Source organism: Stegodyphus dumicola, chromosome 11 (assembly GCF_044657685.1).
Source record: "Stegodyphus dumicola isolate Sdum_Otavi_A_Nest chromosome 11, ASM4465768v1".
NCBI lineage: Eukaryota > Metazoa > Arthropoda > Arachnida > Araneae > Eresidae > Stegodyphus > Stegodyphus dumicola.
In genome coordinates, this window is record NC_140778.1 from 117376780 (window position 1) to 117395567 (window position 18788).

General features: G+C 33.7%; 2 protein-coding genes across 2 annotated transcripts in view; both read right to left on the reverse strand.

Annotated features, from left to right (window-relative positions):
* LOC118183010 (uncharacterized) overlaps positions 1-10349 on the reverse strand; it is a 36226-nt gene extending 25877 nt beyond the window's left edge. Inside the window, exons 1-22 of the mRNA XM_085826348.1 lie at positions 10269-10349; positions 10046-10176; positions 9809-9915; positions 9579-9686; positions 9350-9457; positions 9134-9232; positions 8871-8978; positions 8640-8747; positions 8415-8522; positions 8223-8294; positions 7962-8069; positions 7773-7844; positions 7512-7619; positions 4617-4724; positions 4400-4507; positions 4175-4282; positions 3945-4052; positions 3716-3823; positions 3490-3597; positions 3268-3375; positions 3043-3150; positions 467-574 (exon numbers count right to left, since the gene is read on the reverse strand). Coding sequence (XP_085682474.1) covers positions 467-574; positions 3043-3150; positions 3268-3375; positions 3490-3597; positions 3716-3823; positions 3945-4052; positions 4175-4282; positions 4400-4507; positions 4617-4724; positions 7512-7619; positions 7773-7844; positions 7962-8069; positions 8223-8294; positions 8415-8522; positions 8640-8747; positions 8871-8978; positions 9134-9232; positions 9350-9457; positions 9579-9686; positions 9809-9915; positions 10046-10176; positions 10269-10349 — 2290 coding nt within the window. The remainder of the gene's footprint in view (positions 1-466; positions 575-3042; positions 3151-3267; positions 3376-3489; positions 3598-3715; positions 3824-3944; positions 4053-4174; positions 4283-4399; positions 4508-4616; positions 4725-7511; positions 7620-7772; positions 7845-7961; positions 8070-8222; positions 8295-8414; positions 8523-8639; positions 8748-8870; positions 8979-9133; positions 9233-9349; positions 9458-9578; positions 9687-9808; positions 9916-10045; positions 10177-10268) is intronic.
* LOC118183009 (uncharacterized) overlaps positions 9595-18788 on the reverse strand; it is a 47362-nt gene continuing 38168 nt past the window's right edge. Inside the window, exons 4-8 of the mRNA XM_085827146.1 lie at positions 12105-12212; positions 11704-11811; positions 11398-11505; positions 10715-10822; positions 9595-10594 (exon numbers count right to left, since the gene is read on the reverse strand). Of these exons, the coding sequence (XP_085683272.1) occupies positions 10398-10594; positions 10715-10822; positions 11398-11505; positions 11704-11811; positions 12105-12212 (629 nt within the window). The 3' untranslated portion in view covers positions 9595-10397. The remainder of the gene's footprint in view (positions 10595-10714; positions 10823-11397; positions 11506-11703; positions 11812-12104; positions 12213-18788) is intronic.

An 18788-nucleotide genomic window follows, 5' to 3' on the forward strand; every position in this document is an offset into this window, starting at 1 on the left:
GGCGCGTATTCCAGAGGTTTGTGGTTCGATTCCCGGCGAAGGTGTTGCTCATTTTTCATCTTTCCTGTTTTCCAAAAATACTTAATGTCTCTACAAACTAAATTGTGTTAAAAATATGTTACGCACTGTGTGTTCTCTCAGAGAATATTATCATTTCATATTCGATGTGTATTGTACGATTTCATATTCATAATATATAATTTGTTTGTACCGAATGAACGATTCCTAAATTATGACAGAACATAGAGGTCTCTAAAATAGACCCAATTTTTCTTGTTTCAGTTTGCTTATGAAATATGGAGATATAACGGAATAATTAACGTGCCTTAAGATACATGTACTTCCAAATTTCTTCGGCAAATGTCTTTAGATACATGTTATAAGTTCAAATTTCTCCGGTGTTTGTTTATTTTTCAACCGTTAAAAGTTCTAACATTTATTTTCTAATCGAAGATAAACCACTTACCGTTCTCGCAGTTTTTTCCGGAATATCCGGGCTTGCAGATGCATTTATAGGTTCCATTTTCTACAAAACACGTGCCATTATTCTGACAAGGTTTCGTGCTGCACGGGTCTAGAAATAAATATAAAACTATAATTTACATTTCATTTGTTACTGAAAATTACATGTTCTAAAACAATTAAATTTGTCACACTAGTTTTACAACATGACATTAACGGCATTTCGAATCACTGTAAATGTCCGAATCCCATTTCAAACTAAATACTTTCGTCCTGTATTATATTTAAAGAAACTGAATAATGAATAATCTAACTGAATATATGTATTTTTCTCGCACTGTGAAAAAAAAAAACGGTTCCTAGATCCATCAAAATTTGAATAACATAGTCCTCTACCGGAACATAGAACCTGAAAAACCGAATTTTGAATTTCGAATATGTTTTATTATCTCTTTCATATTTTGTAAAACTTTAACGAATTTTTAATTAAGAAACTCAACGATTCCAAAGTGAGCAATAGCAACAATGTTAAAAAAAAAAAAAAAAAAAAAAAAAAAAAAAAAAAAAAAAAACGGAAAGGTTTTAGATTTTAAATTACATCTGAAGGGGCGTTTTTTTAACGTTTCGTGTATTACCTTTATTTATTAAATATCACGTTGTTTCACGTTTCAATAGCAATGTCGCAAAATAATTTTAAAATGAGCATATCTTTAGGATTTCCGATACACAGTTCCGCGCGCTAGAGATAAAAAGGTTCTTCCCCCCCGTAGAGTGTTGCCAGTACTCGCTTTTAAATCGTTGAGTTTGTTACTCAAAAATTCATTAAAGTTTTGCAAAATATTAAATCGATCATAAAACAAATTCCAAATTTCAAATTTGGTCTTCCACATGCCCACATTCGTAGAGAAGGATTACGTAATTCAAAATTGTATGGCTCTATGTACCGTTGTTTTATCACAATGCGAGAAATATACATATATTTATGCGAATTTTTCATTATTTAAGATTTTGAAATATAATGCAGAACTCTAACATTTGGTGGCAACAGTTTGAAAAGTGAAACGGACATTTATAGTAATTCAACGCAAAATCGCAAAACGAAAACAATAGTCCTTCAGGAACAAAGCCCCGCTGGACTAAAAAAAAAAAAAAAAAAAAAAAAAAAAAAAATATCTGCAGCGCGCGAGACTGAAATTTTTATACGGTCTCAAATATTCTCACGTTATTGGAGGCATTAGTGGTTGCTGATATTGGAATTTGGTTCTGTTTTCATTTTAACAGATTTCAGACCATCTGTTTTCTGATTAGCAACATTTAAGCAGTTTCACCAAAGCTTAAGTAAATATAATTTGACTTTTTCTATTATAACCATTGAATATTTCAAATATATATATAATAATTGTTATGGTGATAGAGTTAATAGTGAATTATGCTTTTGTAATAGCTTTTCTTTCATCTTTGCCTACTTTTCAGTGTCCATGAGTCATAGTAGGGTTTGCTCTTATACAATGTTAATTTCAGCAGATCAAATGTATTATCATTTGAAGCAGTTTCAAAGTTTCAAATAATGTGCGGAGTCTTTAGCTTGCTGCATTATTACAATTTCAACGTAGTTGAGACATACAAACGAGTATCTTCTATACATGTCTGACTTGTATTTTCCTCACAGTAGCGTGATTTCAATTTAACATATTTTCCTGCTTTCCTGTTTACAGTTTTCCTTTTTGGAAAAACTTTACAAATATCACAACAGTTCTTAATGCACCAAGGATACAACCAATATTCCAACTGAGATTTGTCGTTTGCGGATACTTGTTGTCTCGTCGAGTTAAACCTTCTAAAATGTTCATTGCATCAATTAAAAATTTCCCTAACCATCGATCTAAAACATTCAGCGCGTGCATTTATGCATAGATGTTAAACTATATTGAAACATTTTCTAAATTTGACCAATAAGGATGAGTTCAGCAGATGAAATAATGCAGTAATAAAAAAGAAAATTTTATATGCTTTTGAAATAAACCGATCTGAGAAGGGTAAAATAAAAAATGAGAATTCATTTAACCAATTTTTAAATTAACGTGAATACACTTGTGTATAAATAATAGAGTGAGAATAGAAAGATCATTTGTTTTACAAATATATTTGTTTCGTAGAGTTTCCCGGAGTATGGGGATTCATAATCGCAGGCAAATCTTTTGTTATCCCCACTACACGTACCATAGTACAGGGATCTCAACAGGATAACTAAAACTGAAGGAGACTCCCAACGAAAAATTTTAAGTTCATATGAACCAATTCGGGCGTAAATATTTAGTGTGGCAAACATTACATTTTTCGTTTATAAGTTTACCTATGTCACAAAGCTTTCCTGAGTATGGAAATTTGCAAGTACAGGTAAACTCATTCTCTGTTACGGAACGCGTTCCACCATTTCTGCACGGGTTCAACGCACAGGGATCTGAGCAAGAAAAAGCAAGTTAAGTAGTTTCGCTGTAAAAGCTTCGCAATTCATAGAAATTGTCTAGCAATGATATACTATTATGTGAAAGAATAAAGACGTTAGTTTAATAAATGTACCTTTTTCGCAGAATTTCCCTGCATATGGAGATTTGCAAATACAGGTAAATCCTTTGTCTGTAACAGTACATGTACCGCCATTCAGACATGGATTTGATGAACAGGGATCTGAGAAAGATGAGAGTCAAGTTAATGAATTATGTTGCGAGAGCTTTTCAATTCGTACCAAATTTCTTGCACTTTCTTGCAATATAAAGCAATAAAATATTTCTTGTGTAAATATACCTGTATCGCACAGTTTTCCTGAATATGAAGATTTACAGGAGCAGGTGAAACCGTTGTTGGTCAAGGTACATATGCCACCATTCTGACATGGATTTGATGAATAGGGATCTGAGAAAGATAACCGAAATTACGGTTTTCATTGAGAGAGTTTTGAAATTAGTATCAATTTTCTTTTAACTATTATTCTTCAAATAAATAAGTGCATTTGCTTGGTAAATGTACCTGAATCACACAGTTTTCCTGAGAATGGAGATTTACAGGAGCAGTTGAATCCTTTGTGGGTCAAGGTACATGTCCCATCATTCTGACACGGATCTGATGAACAGGGATCTGAGAAAGAGGAAAGTAAAATTAATTTAATTCTTTGTGAGAGCTTTATAATTCGTATGAATTCTGTTGCGATTAAACGTTTTTGTTTGAGATTTGTTTATTTGTTTTGCAAATGTACCTGTTTCGCACAGTCTTCCTGAGTATGGAGATTTACAGGAGCAGATGAATCCTTTGTCAGTCAAAGTACACATCCCATCATTTTGACATGGATTTGGTACACAGGGATCTGAGAAAGAGAAAAATAAAACTAAGGTATGCTTCTGAGGAATCTTTGAAAGTTATATGAATAGTTATTCTCTGAAATATTATTGTGTAAAGTCCTAAAGACAGCTGTTTTTTAAATGCACCTCTTTCGCACAATGTTCCCGAGTATGGAGATTTACAGATGCAGTTTAATCCATCGGCTGTCATGGTACAGGATCCGCCATTCTTACAAGGAGTTGATGAGCAGAGATCTGAGAAAGATAGAAGAAAAATTAATTAATTTCATTGTGAGGAACTTAACAATTCGCATGAATTTTCTTACTGTTGAGTAATATTGTCTGAAGCAGTAAAGACATTCGTCGTGTAAAAGTACCTCTTTCGCACAATTTTCCTGAGTATGGAGATTTACAGGAGCAGGTAAATCCTTTATCGGTCACAATACATGTCCCGCCATGCTGACATGGATTTAATGAACAGGGGTCTGTGAAAGATAAAAGAATAACTTATGCGCTTCATGAAGAGAATTTCGCAATTCGTGTCAATTTTCCTTCAAGTAATATTCTGTGAAGCAAAAAATACTTTTGTTTTGTAAATGTACCTGTATCGCATAGTTTTCCTGAGTATGGAGATTTACAGGAGCAGTTAAAACCTTTGTCAGTCAAAGTACACATCCCACCATTTTGACATGGATTTGGTACACAGGGATCTGAGACAGATAAAAATAAGATTAAGGTGAGTTTTACGATTAGTATGCATTTTCTTGCACATAAATATTTTTTTATGAATCAGTAAGAATTTTTCTTCTGTAAATATACCTCTTTCGCACAATTGTCCTGAGTATGGAGATTTACAGGAGCAGTTAAATCCATCCCCTGTCACTGTGCATGTACCGTCATTCTGACATGGATTTGATGAACAGGGATCTAGAAAAGATAAAATAAAATTAAGGAGTTTTACTGGAATGCAAATTCGAAATCACTGTTTGCATCAACTGCATGTTGCGTATCAATAGAATATATTCATAAAGGACAACCCTTATGACATGGATTATGATCATAGTGCAGGAACTTTATATCACATATAAGGTATTGGAACTCAACCCTCCAAAACTGTAACATTTCGCAAAGCATCTAGGATGAACAGAAGTCCGCAGTCAGAGCTGCTGTCTTCTGCATCAACAAAGAATTGACTCCAATCCTAACAAAAGCGGAAAGAGATATTTTACATTTCTCTCAAAACGCAGCATTATGAACTCCTAATAATGCAGTTCTACTCATCTCCTGGAAAAGACCTCTGTTTGAATCGGTAGAAATTAGATTTCCTAATGCAGAATGTCCAAAATTTCTAGCAAGCGACTTCTTTTATTGGCGACAAATGCCAATAAAAGAATATGGTATTCCCATCACAAAAATAATAAAGGTGATGTATTGGAAGACTTAATTTCTGCTAATAATATACGTACGTACAATAATAGCAACGCCCCTGGCTCTTTTCATACAACTTCAGACAGAGGATGGAATGATTTGATTCTCTCTATTATCATTATGGCAACAGCATCTTTAATTGTAGTTTTCTCGAAAAGGAATTGGAAGAATCTCTGTCTAATAATAAATAGTCTAGTATAGAAATCAACAAACAAGTTTGTATCAGAAGCACTCAGCGTTTTAGAATTCCAGACAGTGGCAGAAGAAAAACGTTTTCGTCTCTTAAATACCTCTAGTCCTAAATTACATGAAATTACCAAAGCGCAAACACTATCTAAGAATTCAGCTCGACCACACACACTCTTACAAACTTCATACTGCAATGAAATATTCAGCTACACACCTTCAGCACCCTCAGTGAAATACTCTAAACCAAACAATGGAATAGCCAAACTCATGTTAACAGGAGGGTAGCAGAATTATTGTTAACTGGTGGATAGCCAATTTCATGTTGACTGGTGGAGAGCCAAAGTACGTGCTTCAAGAAACAGAATTAAAACACTCAGAAGAATGATGAAAGCGTTCCTTCAGAAGAAGAAAGAAATTAAGCATATTTAGATTACTGAAAGCAAAAAGCTATTTATAAAAGGGAATTAAATGGATGCCAAATTAAAGAGTTGGAGAGAATTCTGCAGGAACATTATTAATTCTTTAAAATTCTCCATAAAATCTTAATTGGAAACGTTTTTAAACTAACTCAAATCACAATACCGTCCAATAACCCAAATTTGACAATGAAGCAACATTGTTCTCTTTGAAAGAAATAATGGATTCTGTTTTTGTAGCAGACTGTTCTGATAACGATACGTCAGAAAAGCCGCAGTCAGAAGAACAAAAGCATTCCAAGTTCTGGGGAAGAGCACTATTTTACTGCTAAAGAACTACACAGCATGCTCAAATAAAAAGGCACCAGGAGTGAACAGGATAAATAATAAAAATCATAAAAGTAATTCAAAACGCCTCACCTTGACTTGTCAGGACTTGTATGTAGTGATAATATAGTTTTAAAATAAAATAAATGTTAGTAAAACTTAAGATCTTTACAGACTACTTACAGACTTATTCAATAAATATTGTTAACTAGCAGTCTTCCCTGATAACTTCAAGACCGGCCATATCATTCATTTTCCCCAAAACGATCAAGATTCAGCAGTTTCGTGTTCATATAGTTCCATCAGTTTCCTGCCAGTAATTGGTAAAATTCTGGAAAGAGCCATTGCGGAAGAATAAGGCACCATTTTCATAAATTTCAAATAATCAGCGAGAATCAGCATGGTTTCATACCAACTTGTTCTACAACCCGTGTTGTGGACGAAATACAATACAATTAATTACAAAATATTAATTTTAATGCTCATTCAAAGTGGCTTGTGTTGATTTAGAGGCATTTGAGTACGTCTAGTGGCCGTGCTTCAAGCTCTAAACCAGATAAATATCCCAAGAAACATCTTCATTATTACAAAAAACTATCTATTCAACAGGAGATGTATAATCACCGACAACAAGAGACCAACAGAAAATCGCCATACAAAGAGGATGTCTGCAAGGATCCTGTTTGAGCTGGGATCTTTGAAATCTTACCCTTAACTCTATCATATCACATCAATGCCCAAATCATACAAAAGCCTTGTCATTATCAGTATACGATTCATTCATTATTTCAGGCAGAACATGAGAACAACTTAACGATAGTACCAACCATACTGTCGCAATCATCAACCAACTGTGTAACGCACATACAGGAAAAGATTAAAGCGATGATGTTTCACAAGCCCCGGACAAACAATAAAACGAAATCCAGACTTTGAAATAAAAAGTAAGGAAATAAAGATTGTAAACAAATTCGAATTTCTTAGAATTACAGTAGATGGAAATTTTAACTGGATAAAACACCTTCATGATATTACAATAAAAACATCAAAAATAGCCGTTTCTATGAGGAAGAATGCGTAGATATGATTGGGGCTTAAATCCAAATATCCAGAAGTTACTATTAAAACCATAATAGAGAAAATTGTTAATTACGGATCTGCTATCTGGGTTATCATTATGATAGAAAGGAGGGAAAACACCTCTCCATCCAACGACCGTTTTTTCTCAACATAACAAAAGCTTTCTGCATTACTTCTAACGCTTGAAACGAGCGCACTCTTCGGAGTACCTTCTTCTTATAACTACGTATCATTGTGCAAAACAGTAAAGAAAACTTTCCTTTTGTAAATGTACCTGTATCGCACAGTTTTCCTGAATATGGAGATTTACAGGAGCAGGTAAATCCTTTGTTGGACATAATACACGTCCCACCGTTTCGACATGGGTTTGGTGTACAGGGATCTGAAAAGGATACAAAAATAAGGAATTTTAGTATGAAACCTTTTCAATTTGTATAAATTCGGTTGCGATTAGGCTTTATTCTCTAAAGCAACAAATATATTTGTTTTGTAAATGTACTTATTTCGCACAGTTTTCCTGAGTATGGAGATTTACAGGAGCAGGCAAATCCTTTGTCGGACATGGTACACGTCCCACTGTTTCGACATGGGTTTGGTGTACAGGGATCTGAAAAGGATACAAAAATAAGGAATTTTAGTATGAAACCTTTTCAATTTGTATAAATTCGATTGCGATTAGGCTTTATTCTCTGAAGCAACAAATATGTTTGTTTTGTAAATGTACCTATTTCGCACAGGTTTCCTGAGTATGGAGATTTACAGGCGCAGGTAAATCCTTTGTCGATCAAAGTACATATCCCATCATTTTTACATGGATTTGGTACACAGGGATCTGAGAAAGACAGAAAAAAAAGGGATTGTTTTTAGAAGTCTTTGTAATTGGTGTGAATAGTTATGGTCTGAAATATTATTGTGTGAAAGCATAAAGACTTTTGTTTTGTAAAGGCACCTCTTTCGCACAATGTTCCTAAGTATGGAGATTTACAGCTGCAGGTAAATCCTAAAGATGTCATGGTACACGTGCCGCCATTTTTACATGGATTTGATGAACAGGGATCTAAATAAGATTAAAGGAAAAAATGAATTTCATTTTGAGAAGCTTTAAAATCGCACTAAGTTTCTCGCAATAAAGTAATATTGTCTGAATCAGTAAAGACTTTCGTTTTTGTAAATGTACCTCTTTCGCACAATTTTCCTGAGTATGGAGTTTTACAGAAGCAGAGAAATCCTTTATCGGTTACAGTACATGTCCCGCCATTCTTACAAGGATTTAGTGAGCAGGGATCTGATAAAGATAAAGAAAAATTTATGAGATTCCTTGAAAGAATTTTATAGTTTTTGTGTGAATTTCTTTTAACTGTTAGTCTGTGAAGCAGTAAATACATTTTTTTAGTAAATGTACATGTATCGCACAATTTTCCCGAGTATGGGGTTTTACAGCTGCAGGTAAATCCTTTGTCAGTAACGGTACATATTCCACCATTCTGACATGGATTTGATGAACAAGGATCTGAGAGAGATAAAAGAAATATCTATGAATTTCATTGTGAGAGTTTTACAGTTCTTGTTAATTTTTTTTTGCATTTAAGTGTTATTGTATGAAGCAGTAAAAACTTTAATTTTGTAAATTTACTTGTATGGCACAGTTTTCCTGAGTATGGAGATTTGCAATTGCAGATAAACCCTTCAGCTGTAACATTACAAGTCCCACCATTCTTACATGGATTTGATGAACAGGGATCTGAGAAAGATAGAAAAAAAGTATTGAGTTTCTTTGCGACAACTTTAATACTGGCATGAACTTTCTTGCAGTTAATGAAGTAATAAAGTTAAGTAATAATGTCTGAAGCAATGAAGACATTCCTTTCTTAAATGTAAAATTGTGCGAAAAATCGCACAATTTTCCTGAGTATGGAGATTTACATGAGCAGGTAAATCCTTTATCGATCACGGTACATGTCCCGCCATGCTGACATGGATTTAATGAACAGGGATCTGTCAAAGATAAAAGTATAATATTTGAGTTCCATTGACGGAATTTTACAGTTCTTATCAATTTATCTATTAGTAGTAGTCTGCGAAGCAGTCAATTATTTTCATTTGTAAATGTACCTGTATCGCACAATGTTCCTGAGTATGGAGATCTACAGGTGCAAGTAAAACCTTTGTCGGTCAAAGCACACATACCACCATTTTGACATGGATTTGGTAGACATGGATCTGAGAAAGGTAAATATAAGGTTAAGGAGTTTTGCTGAGAAATCTTTGAAATTCGAATGAAATGTTATTCTTTGAAATATTATAGTGTGAAGCAATTAAGCTCATTTTTTTAAAAATATACCTGTATCGCACTGATTTCCTGAGTATGGAGGTTTACAGATGCAAGTAAATCCTTCGGCTGTAACGGTACACGTTCCGCCATTCTTACATGGATTTGATGAACAGGGATCTGAAGATAATAGAAGAAAATATAATGAATTTCATTGTGAGGATCTTACCAATTCGCACGAATTTTCTTGCAGTGAAGTAATATTATCTGAAGCAGTAAAACCATTTGCTGTATAAATGTACCTCTTTCGCATAATTTTCCTGAGTATGGAAATTTACAGGAGCATATAAATCCTTTATCTGTCACGGTGCACGTCCCGCCATTGCGACATATATTTAATGAGCAGGGGTTTGCGAAAGATAAAAGTATAATTTATGAGTTTCTTTGAGAGAAATTCACAATTCCTGTTAATTACTGTTAATATTGTTTCAAGAATTATTTTGGGAAGCAGTAAATACTTTTGTTTAATTAATATAGTGCCTGTATCGCACAGTGTTCCTGAGTATGGAGATTTACAAGTGCAGGTAAATCCTTTGGCTGTTACGGAACATGTCCCACCATTCCGACATGGATTTGAGGAACAGGGATCTGATAATGACAAAAGAGAAATCTATGAATTTCACTGTGAGAGTTTTAGAGTTTTTATTTTCAAGCAATTAAGTATTGTATGAAGCAGTAAAGACTTCTCTTTTGTAAATGCACCTGTTTCGCACAGTTTTCCTGAATATGGAGATTTACAGATGCAGGTAAATTCTTCAGCTGTAACGTTACAAATGCCACCATTATTACACGGATTTGATAAACATGGATCTGAAAAAGGTAAAAATAAAATTAAGGAATTTTACTATGAAATTTGTGTGAATTATTTTGCGCTGAATTATTGTGTGAAGCAGTAAAGAACTTTCGTTTTGTAAATGCACCTCTGTCGCACAATTTTCCTGAGTATGGAGATTTACAGGAGCAGGTAAATCCTTTTTCAGTCAAAGTGCACATTCCTCCATTTTGGCATGGATTTGGTATACAGGGATCTGAAATCATGAAAAGAAATTTAAGATATTCTACCGTGAAAGCTTTTCAGTTCGTATGAATTCTACTCTGGTAAAGTATTATTGTGTGAAGCAACAAAGATAATTGTTTTGTAAACATACCTGTTTCGCACAGTTTTCCCGAGTATGGAGGTTTACAGATGCAGATAAATCCTTCAGCTGTAACGTTACAAATACCTCCATTCTTACATGGGTTTGATGAACATAGATCTGAAAATGGTAAAAATGAAATTAAAGAATTTTTCTATGAAAGCTCTGAAATTTGTGTGAATTGTTTTGCTGTGATTTACTGTGCTAAGCACAAAAGAACTTTTGTTTTTGTAAATGCTCTTATATCGCACAGTTTTCCTGAGTATGGAGATTTACAGATGCAGGTAAATCTTTCAACTGTAACATTACAAATGCCACCATTCTTACACGGATTTGATAAACATGGATCTGAAATAGGTAAAAATAAAATTAAAGAATTTTACTATGAAAGCTCTGAAATTTGTGTGAATTGTTTGGCGCTAAATTATTGTGTGAAGCTGTAAAGAACTTTCGTTTTGTAAATGCACCTCTATCGCACGGATTTTCCGAGTATGGGGATTTACAGGGAGAAGTTAAATCCTTTCACTGTCTCGGTGGAAATTCCGCCATTATGACAGGGATTTGGTATACAGGGATCAGAAAGGATAAAAATAAATTTCAGGCGTTTTACCGGGAAAGATTTTCAGTTAGTAGAATTCTTTTCCGGTTAAATATTATTGTGTGAGGCAGTAAAGAGAATTGTTTTGTAAACATACCTCTTTCGCAGAGTTTTCCTGAGTATGGAGGTTCACAGATGCACGTAAATCCTTCAGCTGTAACTTTACACATGCCACCATTCTTACATGGATTTGATGAACAGGGATCTGAGAAAGAATAAAATAATATTAAGGAATTTCACTGTGAGATCTTTACTTTACGTATGAACTTTCTTGCACTTAAATTTTATTGCATGGTACACAGGGATCTGAGAAGAAGAAAAATGAATTCATGCAGTTCGTATGAATTCTTTGCATCCGAATATCATTTATGAATAAGTAAAGACATTCGTCTTGTAAATATACCTATTTCGCACAGTTTTCCTGAGTATGGAGACTTACAGGTGCAAGCAAATCCTTTGCTTTTCACCTTACAGGTCCCGCCATTTCGACATGGTTTTGACGTACAGGGATCTGAGAAGAATAAACATAAAACTATGAAACTTCACTATGAAATCTTTCTTAATTTTGTGAAATCTGTTATGCCTATATATTAATGCATGAAATATTATGATAAATTTTATAAGAGAATAATTAGGAATAAATAATATGAGAGAATTACGTTAAATTGCACACAAATGTCGATAATTCCATTATTTCTAAAGGCCTCAAGCTATAGTTTAAAGTTTTGTGTATAAATACTAAAGCTAATTATTTCTTAAATATATTTTTACATATATGATGAATCACAGGGAAAAATGATTTACCTTTACAAACACCGTTTTCTTCTTTATATCCTTTTTTACAAATACATTTTTTAGTTTTGTTCCGGTCATTTAAAAACGTGCAGTTTGAACCTTCACCACATTTGCATTCTGAAATAGTATATAATCATCAATACAAAATGCATTTATGAATAATAACATAAAATTAAATCTCAGTAAGGAAAAGAAAATGATCTTAAGGATCACGAACAAACACTAGGTAGTGAAATTTGTCAAAAATTTTGAGCAATATTCTACAGCGGCGTTGTCGTACCCACGGCCCGCGGGTGGCATGCGGCCTTCTTATTAATTTTGTTGGCATTTTCCCTTCTTACTGGGGAAAGAAAAATTACACATTTGGAAAAACAAAAGCCCCTTCTTTCTACTTTAAGTAATATAAGTAATAAATATAAATAATTAGATTAAATATAATAATTAAGTTATTAAAATTATAAGGCTCAGTAAAACAATGAAAACTGTTGTAAATATTGAAAATTTAATAAGGGGAGGCAAAACCCAGAGACACAGAGCATTTATTGCATTTGTAGCCAATTTAGATGTTGAGTATAATGGCATTTCATTGTACCGTCAAGTGCGCTGGCAAAATGCTGAAAATTGTCTGAAAAAAAAAAAAAAAAAAAAAAAAAAAAAATTGGGCATGACTATTAAGAAAAATTGGGAGAAATCCAGTTTTTTTAAATAATCTTGCTTGCTTTTCTGGCAGAGTCAACATCTCATCTAAATACTTTGTAGTTGAAACTACAAGGCAGAAAACAAAATATATCCCAGCTTTTACGGACATATTGAAGGCTTTCACAAAAAACTTAATGTAATGCAAATTGCCCTGAAGGCAAAGAATACGACACACTCACCATTTTGTTAGCAGTTGAAAGAAGAAAATGACACAAATTTTAGTATCTTTATTTAAATAATTACAGATATCATGAAAGATTTCCAGAACAAATTTTAGGATTTTGACTGCCTAAAAACAAAACTTTCATTGTTAAACAACCCCATGGAGATTGACGTAAGTGAGGTGATTTGCGACCTTCAAATGCAAATTTGTGGTCTTCAGGCTAAAACTAAGGCCATTCTACTAAACTAAGAAGTGTGTTGTCAACATTTCTGGATACTGATTTATAAAGAACGCTTTCCCAAAGTATATAAATTCTGTTTGCAAATGTTATCGCTGTTTGGCAGTACATATCTGTGCGAAAGTGCTTTTTATGCTCTCGAACAAGTTAAATTAAAAGCGAGAAATCGCACTGAAAGTACTTCCCTGGAATCGAGCTTGAGACTTTACCTTACTGAAATGACAGTGGAAAAGTGAAGATTGATAAACTTGTATAAAAAAAGCAGTGCTAATCATCACATTGATTTCTAGACTAAAATAAAGTGATATATTATGGTGGTGATTTATATGTAATTAATTTTCTTTCTTTAATGTCTCTGGCCCTAACTCTCCTATACTAACGTTTGCTTGGCTCTCGGGTAGATAGAGGTTGGACCACACTGTCACACTGTTCTACAGCATAACCCAGGAAAAAATACGCAAAAGGAAATTAAAGGAGCAACAATAGATTTTAAGCAGTCAATCACACGTTATGGAAAGCGAAATGTTGAAGATGATCACCTTATAAAATTTTTAATACTATTTATTAATATATTTGTTTTCAAAAATTAAGGGGAAAAATCACAAAAATAGCGATAGCACATTAAAAAATAAACCAATCAATGAATCAGTGTAAAATTTGAGTATTCTGTCAAATAAGAATTGCTGAATGAAATGCGGTATGGAAATTAGTAGCGTTGCAAGCAAAATGTGTCATCTGCGAAGAGCATAAAATTTCATGTTTTAGAATAAGCCTGCAAATTTCGCTGTGTTACCAAGATAAGAAATCTGGGATAGCCAGTTTGTAACAATAACCTCCAGGCATCATTTGCCTGAAGAACTGTGATGGAGAGCTATTAGGAGACTAGAGGCAGGACAAAGACAGACAGAAGTGTCCAGATGACTAAATGTGATTCCTTCTGTGGTTCACAGGCAAAAATTTCTAACCACAGAACCGACATGTAGGCGATTCAGGCAAGGACGGCCAACCGCTGCGACGAGCTCTGACGACAGATATTTATTGCTATTCGCATGAAAGAATAGAATCTGAATTCCGACTCAGCTCGGATCCTTCTTGCTGCAGCCACTGGAAGGTTGGTGTTACCGTGAACTGTGCATAGAAGGCTTCACGAAAGAGTTCTGTACGCAAGGCGACCAGCCATTTGCGTGCCTCTCACGTCAGAAGGGAACGTTTGAGGTAGGTAGCTCAACATGTTCACTGGACAGCTGCTCAATGGAGGCCTGTTCTCTTTAATGATGAGTCTAGGTTTAGCTTCCACAGCAATAGTAAGCGCTAATTGATTTGAAGAGAAACTGGAGCCCGTTTTCTTCCATCAAACATCCGTGAAAGAGATGCATAGGGATGATGCAGTGTCTGCGTTTGGGGTGGTCCCTTTTGGGCTGAGCCTCAGACGTCCATGCGTTTCCACCGGGAACCACGAATCCTTAGGAACCATGATTCATCCTTAGGAACCATGAAAGAGATGCATAGGGATGAGGCAGTGTCTGTGTTTGGGGTGGTACATATTTTGGTGGAGCCTCAGACGTCCATGCATTTCTACCGGGAACTATGAATCCTTCTTTGTCCTATAGAGATGACGTCCTTGATGCTTATGTGCACTCTTATGCTGGAGCATTAGGTGATAATTTTCTCATACAGGACATCAACGTTAGAACGCACAGAACTCGCATCGGGGATAGTATATCTTCAATAGCGAACAATTCAGCGCATGGAGTGGCCAGCTCGATTACCGAGCACGTTTGGGATGCTATAGGTAGAGGTATAGGTGCTGTCAGTCCTCATTTTCAAATCCTTGCCACGCTTGCAATTGCTTTGCAAGAGCAATGGCTCTCACTTCCTACGGAACCGATAGACTGCATAATTGAGAGCATCTCAGATCGTTGCATGTGTTGTATTGCTTCTAGGGGAGATCATACTCCCTATTGAAAGTAATTTTCCTATACCAGATTGTCACGTCAGATTTTCTCATTTTATACATATGCTAATTTCTGTAACATCGTAATTGTGTGTTAATTTATTTCTTTTCATGTTATTTTATACTTTGCTATATGCATACTGTGGGTCAGTTTCATTAAATTCCACATATAACGTTTTGAGTAATCGTCATTTTTCTGATTTTTCCTTAATTAATGATAACCAGTGTACTTTCTCTGATTTTGATATTTATTCATTGCTTTGAGTATTTGAAAGATAAATATCTGAATTTTTAAGTCTTTAAACTGACTATCATTAAAACAAAAATATCTTGGTCCCGATAACTTATCCGAACCCTTGAAGCACGTGATGCAATAACCCTTTAATTAGGTTATGGAGTCACATTTCACTCTAATTAAAATTAAAATGTTGCATTTCTAGAAGTATAAATGAGCTAATCTTTTCTTTTATAATACGTAATGGTACTGCAAGTTTTCATCTTGTTTTTGAAGTTCTAAACTGTTTAAATTCAAAAGATCTCTTTGGGCATAAGAAACCAATTCACTCTTCCGATTGAGTTTCTTTTCTTTTAGGTAGTATTCCTTCTTTTAAATTTAAAATGGAATCTTTTCTCAAAAATAATAATTTTTAAATAGATTTTAATGAAATAGCGTCTGAAACTGGTCTGACGACGAAGCGAGATGAAACTGGTCTGAAGATTTTAGGATATCATATAAAAAAGAAATTTTCCGTTTAATGGAATATGGTAATAAATGGTAAACGAAGATGATTACATTGTGATGGTAGTGTTTCAGTCATCAGTCACTTAACGGAACGACGGGTATCTGCAGTATGGTTTCAAATCCACAAAATATTGCCATTCCGGCTTCGAGTCACATTTTAATTTCATGAGCGGGTTATTCAGAAAAATTTTTCTTTATGCAAATTATCGCTTTCTTAAAAAAATATTTTTTTTTTTTATATAATTTCTACATGACATCTTACCAGATTTTATTTGATGATTTAACATCTAGAATGCTGGAGTCCCAACGATTCCGCATCCTGGACTTCAGTGACGTGCCGTGGTTTTTACCGAAGTGGATGAAGAAATGTATGAAGAAAAGTTATGCATGGACAGTGCTGGTAGTTATCTTAGAGGAGTTAAATTCAGTAAAAATTTTATTTATGTTTCTGAAACACTAATCACCTTTCCAATGTAGCATGTGTTTCAAGCCTTTCACACACGTATTGATAATTTAAGGCTTCATGAAGCAGTTCATCTTTGAAATTTGGCGAGTGCGATATGTTTGCGAGTTTTCCTGAAAACAAGTGATCTGAATAGACACCTGAAATTTCATGAACGAAATTTCAAATGTCCTAAGAAGTTTAATGAAGTTGATAGTGTGAAAAGTCATGAAGAGTCTCATCTTAGAAGATGTAACGAATGTTCGGACGTTTTTTCATGCAAAAAGGATTTAAAAAGACATATGAAATCTCACAAAATTACTTTTAAATGTAAATCATGTTCAAAGATATTTAGTGAAGTTCAGCATATAAAACATCATGAAGCTTCTCATTTAAAATTTTTACTGAATATTCGGATGTTTTTTTCAATTAAAAGCGATTTAGAAAGACGCATGAAATCTCACAAAATTACTTTTAAGTATAAATTATGCTCAAAGTATTTAATGAACTTGATAATCTAACCAACATGAACTTTACATGTTAGACGTTGTACTAAATGTTCGGATATTTTTTCAAGTAAGAGGGATTTGAAGAGACATATGAAATCTCATGAAATTATTTTAAATACAGTAGTTGTACAAAATGATATACTGATAATGATACTTTGAAACAGCATGAAACTTCTCATCTTAGAAATTATACCCAATGTTCACAAGTGTTTAAACGATTCTCCTGGCTCCCTCACATCAAGGATTTTAAAGAAAGGCTGCATAAATTGTTTAATACATTGCGGCATGGTGGGTCAATATATGTCCCACTTAATTAATATTTATTTTCTCAGTTAGCAGTTTCCGTTAGATATTTTCTAATCTTTTAAAAATAATCTATTTTAGTTATTATTTTTCTCAGTAGATGTTACTACTATACCAGAGCTTAAGTTTATAAGCAAAAAATATTCAAAATAGGATCACAAGAGTGATATCCATGTATTTCGCATTTTTCAATATTTTAAAATTTTTGGTATACAATTTATGATATGTATGATTCTTTTTAATATTCAAAGGTATTTTATTTTCAAAAATCTTAATTGGATTCAATATTTTATAACATTAATTTTGCAGTTGAAATAAGTGGGTTAAAATTTGTCCCACCACACACTTGAATTTTCGCTCAATAGATGGCAGCACTCACAATTATTTTTCTTTTCTTTTTTCCATCTACTTTTTTCGTGATTGCGCGCGTTTTTACATCCGTTGTATGCTCTGATGTGCTAAAATGTCTAGAAAAAAATTAACAACTCAGGAAGCTTTGGATCATTTTGCTGAACTGCCATCTGATTGCGACTCATATGCTTCAGATGTAAGTTCTGATTCAGATGAAATTGAAATCCAGGAGAGAATAACTAAAGTTGAATTTATTGCTGAAGAAGAAAGGGAAGTAGTTATAATTTGTTTCGCTTTTTAAAGACACAGATCCATCTATTCATGTGGCTGCCATCTATGTGGCACTGTAAATATGAATCGGAAGTATCTACCCAAAAATTTAAAAGACAAATGTATGTCAAGAGAATATATAGACTTTTCAGTTAGCGATGATTCAATTTATTGCATAAAATGGAAGGATAAAAGATCTGTCTCTATCCTGTCTTGCTTGTAAAAGGCAACTGAAATGAAAGAAATTAATAGAAAAGAACGAGATGGAAAGACAAAAAAAAGTACTGTGCCCAAACAGCATTATTTCGTACAATAAGAATATGGGATATGTCGACTGATTGATCAACTGAAAGTACTATATGAAATAGATCGCAAAATCAAGAAATGGTGGCACATGTTTTTTTTTTTTTTTTTTTTTTATACTTTTTAGATGCGAGTATAGTAAAGTTTGTTCGCGAACCCGATCATGATGTAAAAACAATGAAAGATTTTCTTCTCTCATTTATAGAAGGTCTAATGGCACTTGCAGGCAAGAAAGAGCTGAAAAGAAAACTGAAATCCCCAGTTCAAATAAAAACTAAAAACCCGTTCGTACAACCAGAAAAGAGACTAAAAAATGTAATTACCATGCCAAAGAGAACGAGCAGGAGAAGATGTGCATATTGCAGCACATCGAAAGAAGAACGACGAACATTTTGGATGTGTGAAACATGTGAAGTGCCTCCATGCTTACAAAAGAATGAAACATGTTTTTCAAAGTTTCATGAAAAATGACTTTTTTTTCAATTTTAATCATATATAAATGTTTTTGAATCAAGTGCCAATTTTAATATTTTATTTAGTATCATATGTACAAGTATCAAATTTTAATCTTAAAATAATATTCAAGAAAATATTTTCTTTTGTTCCTAAAATTTAAAAATATTAAATATATGTATGCAAAATGTGCATACGCAAAATTTTACAAGTCATGCATATATGCAATAAGTACAAAATGCATTTTAGTTGTTTATTATGAATAT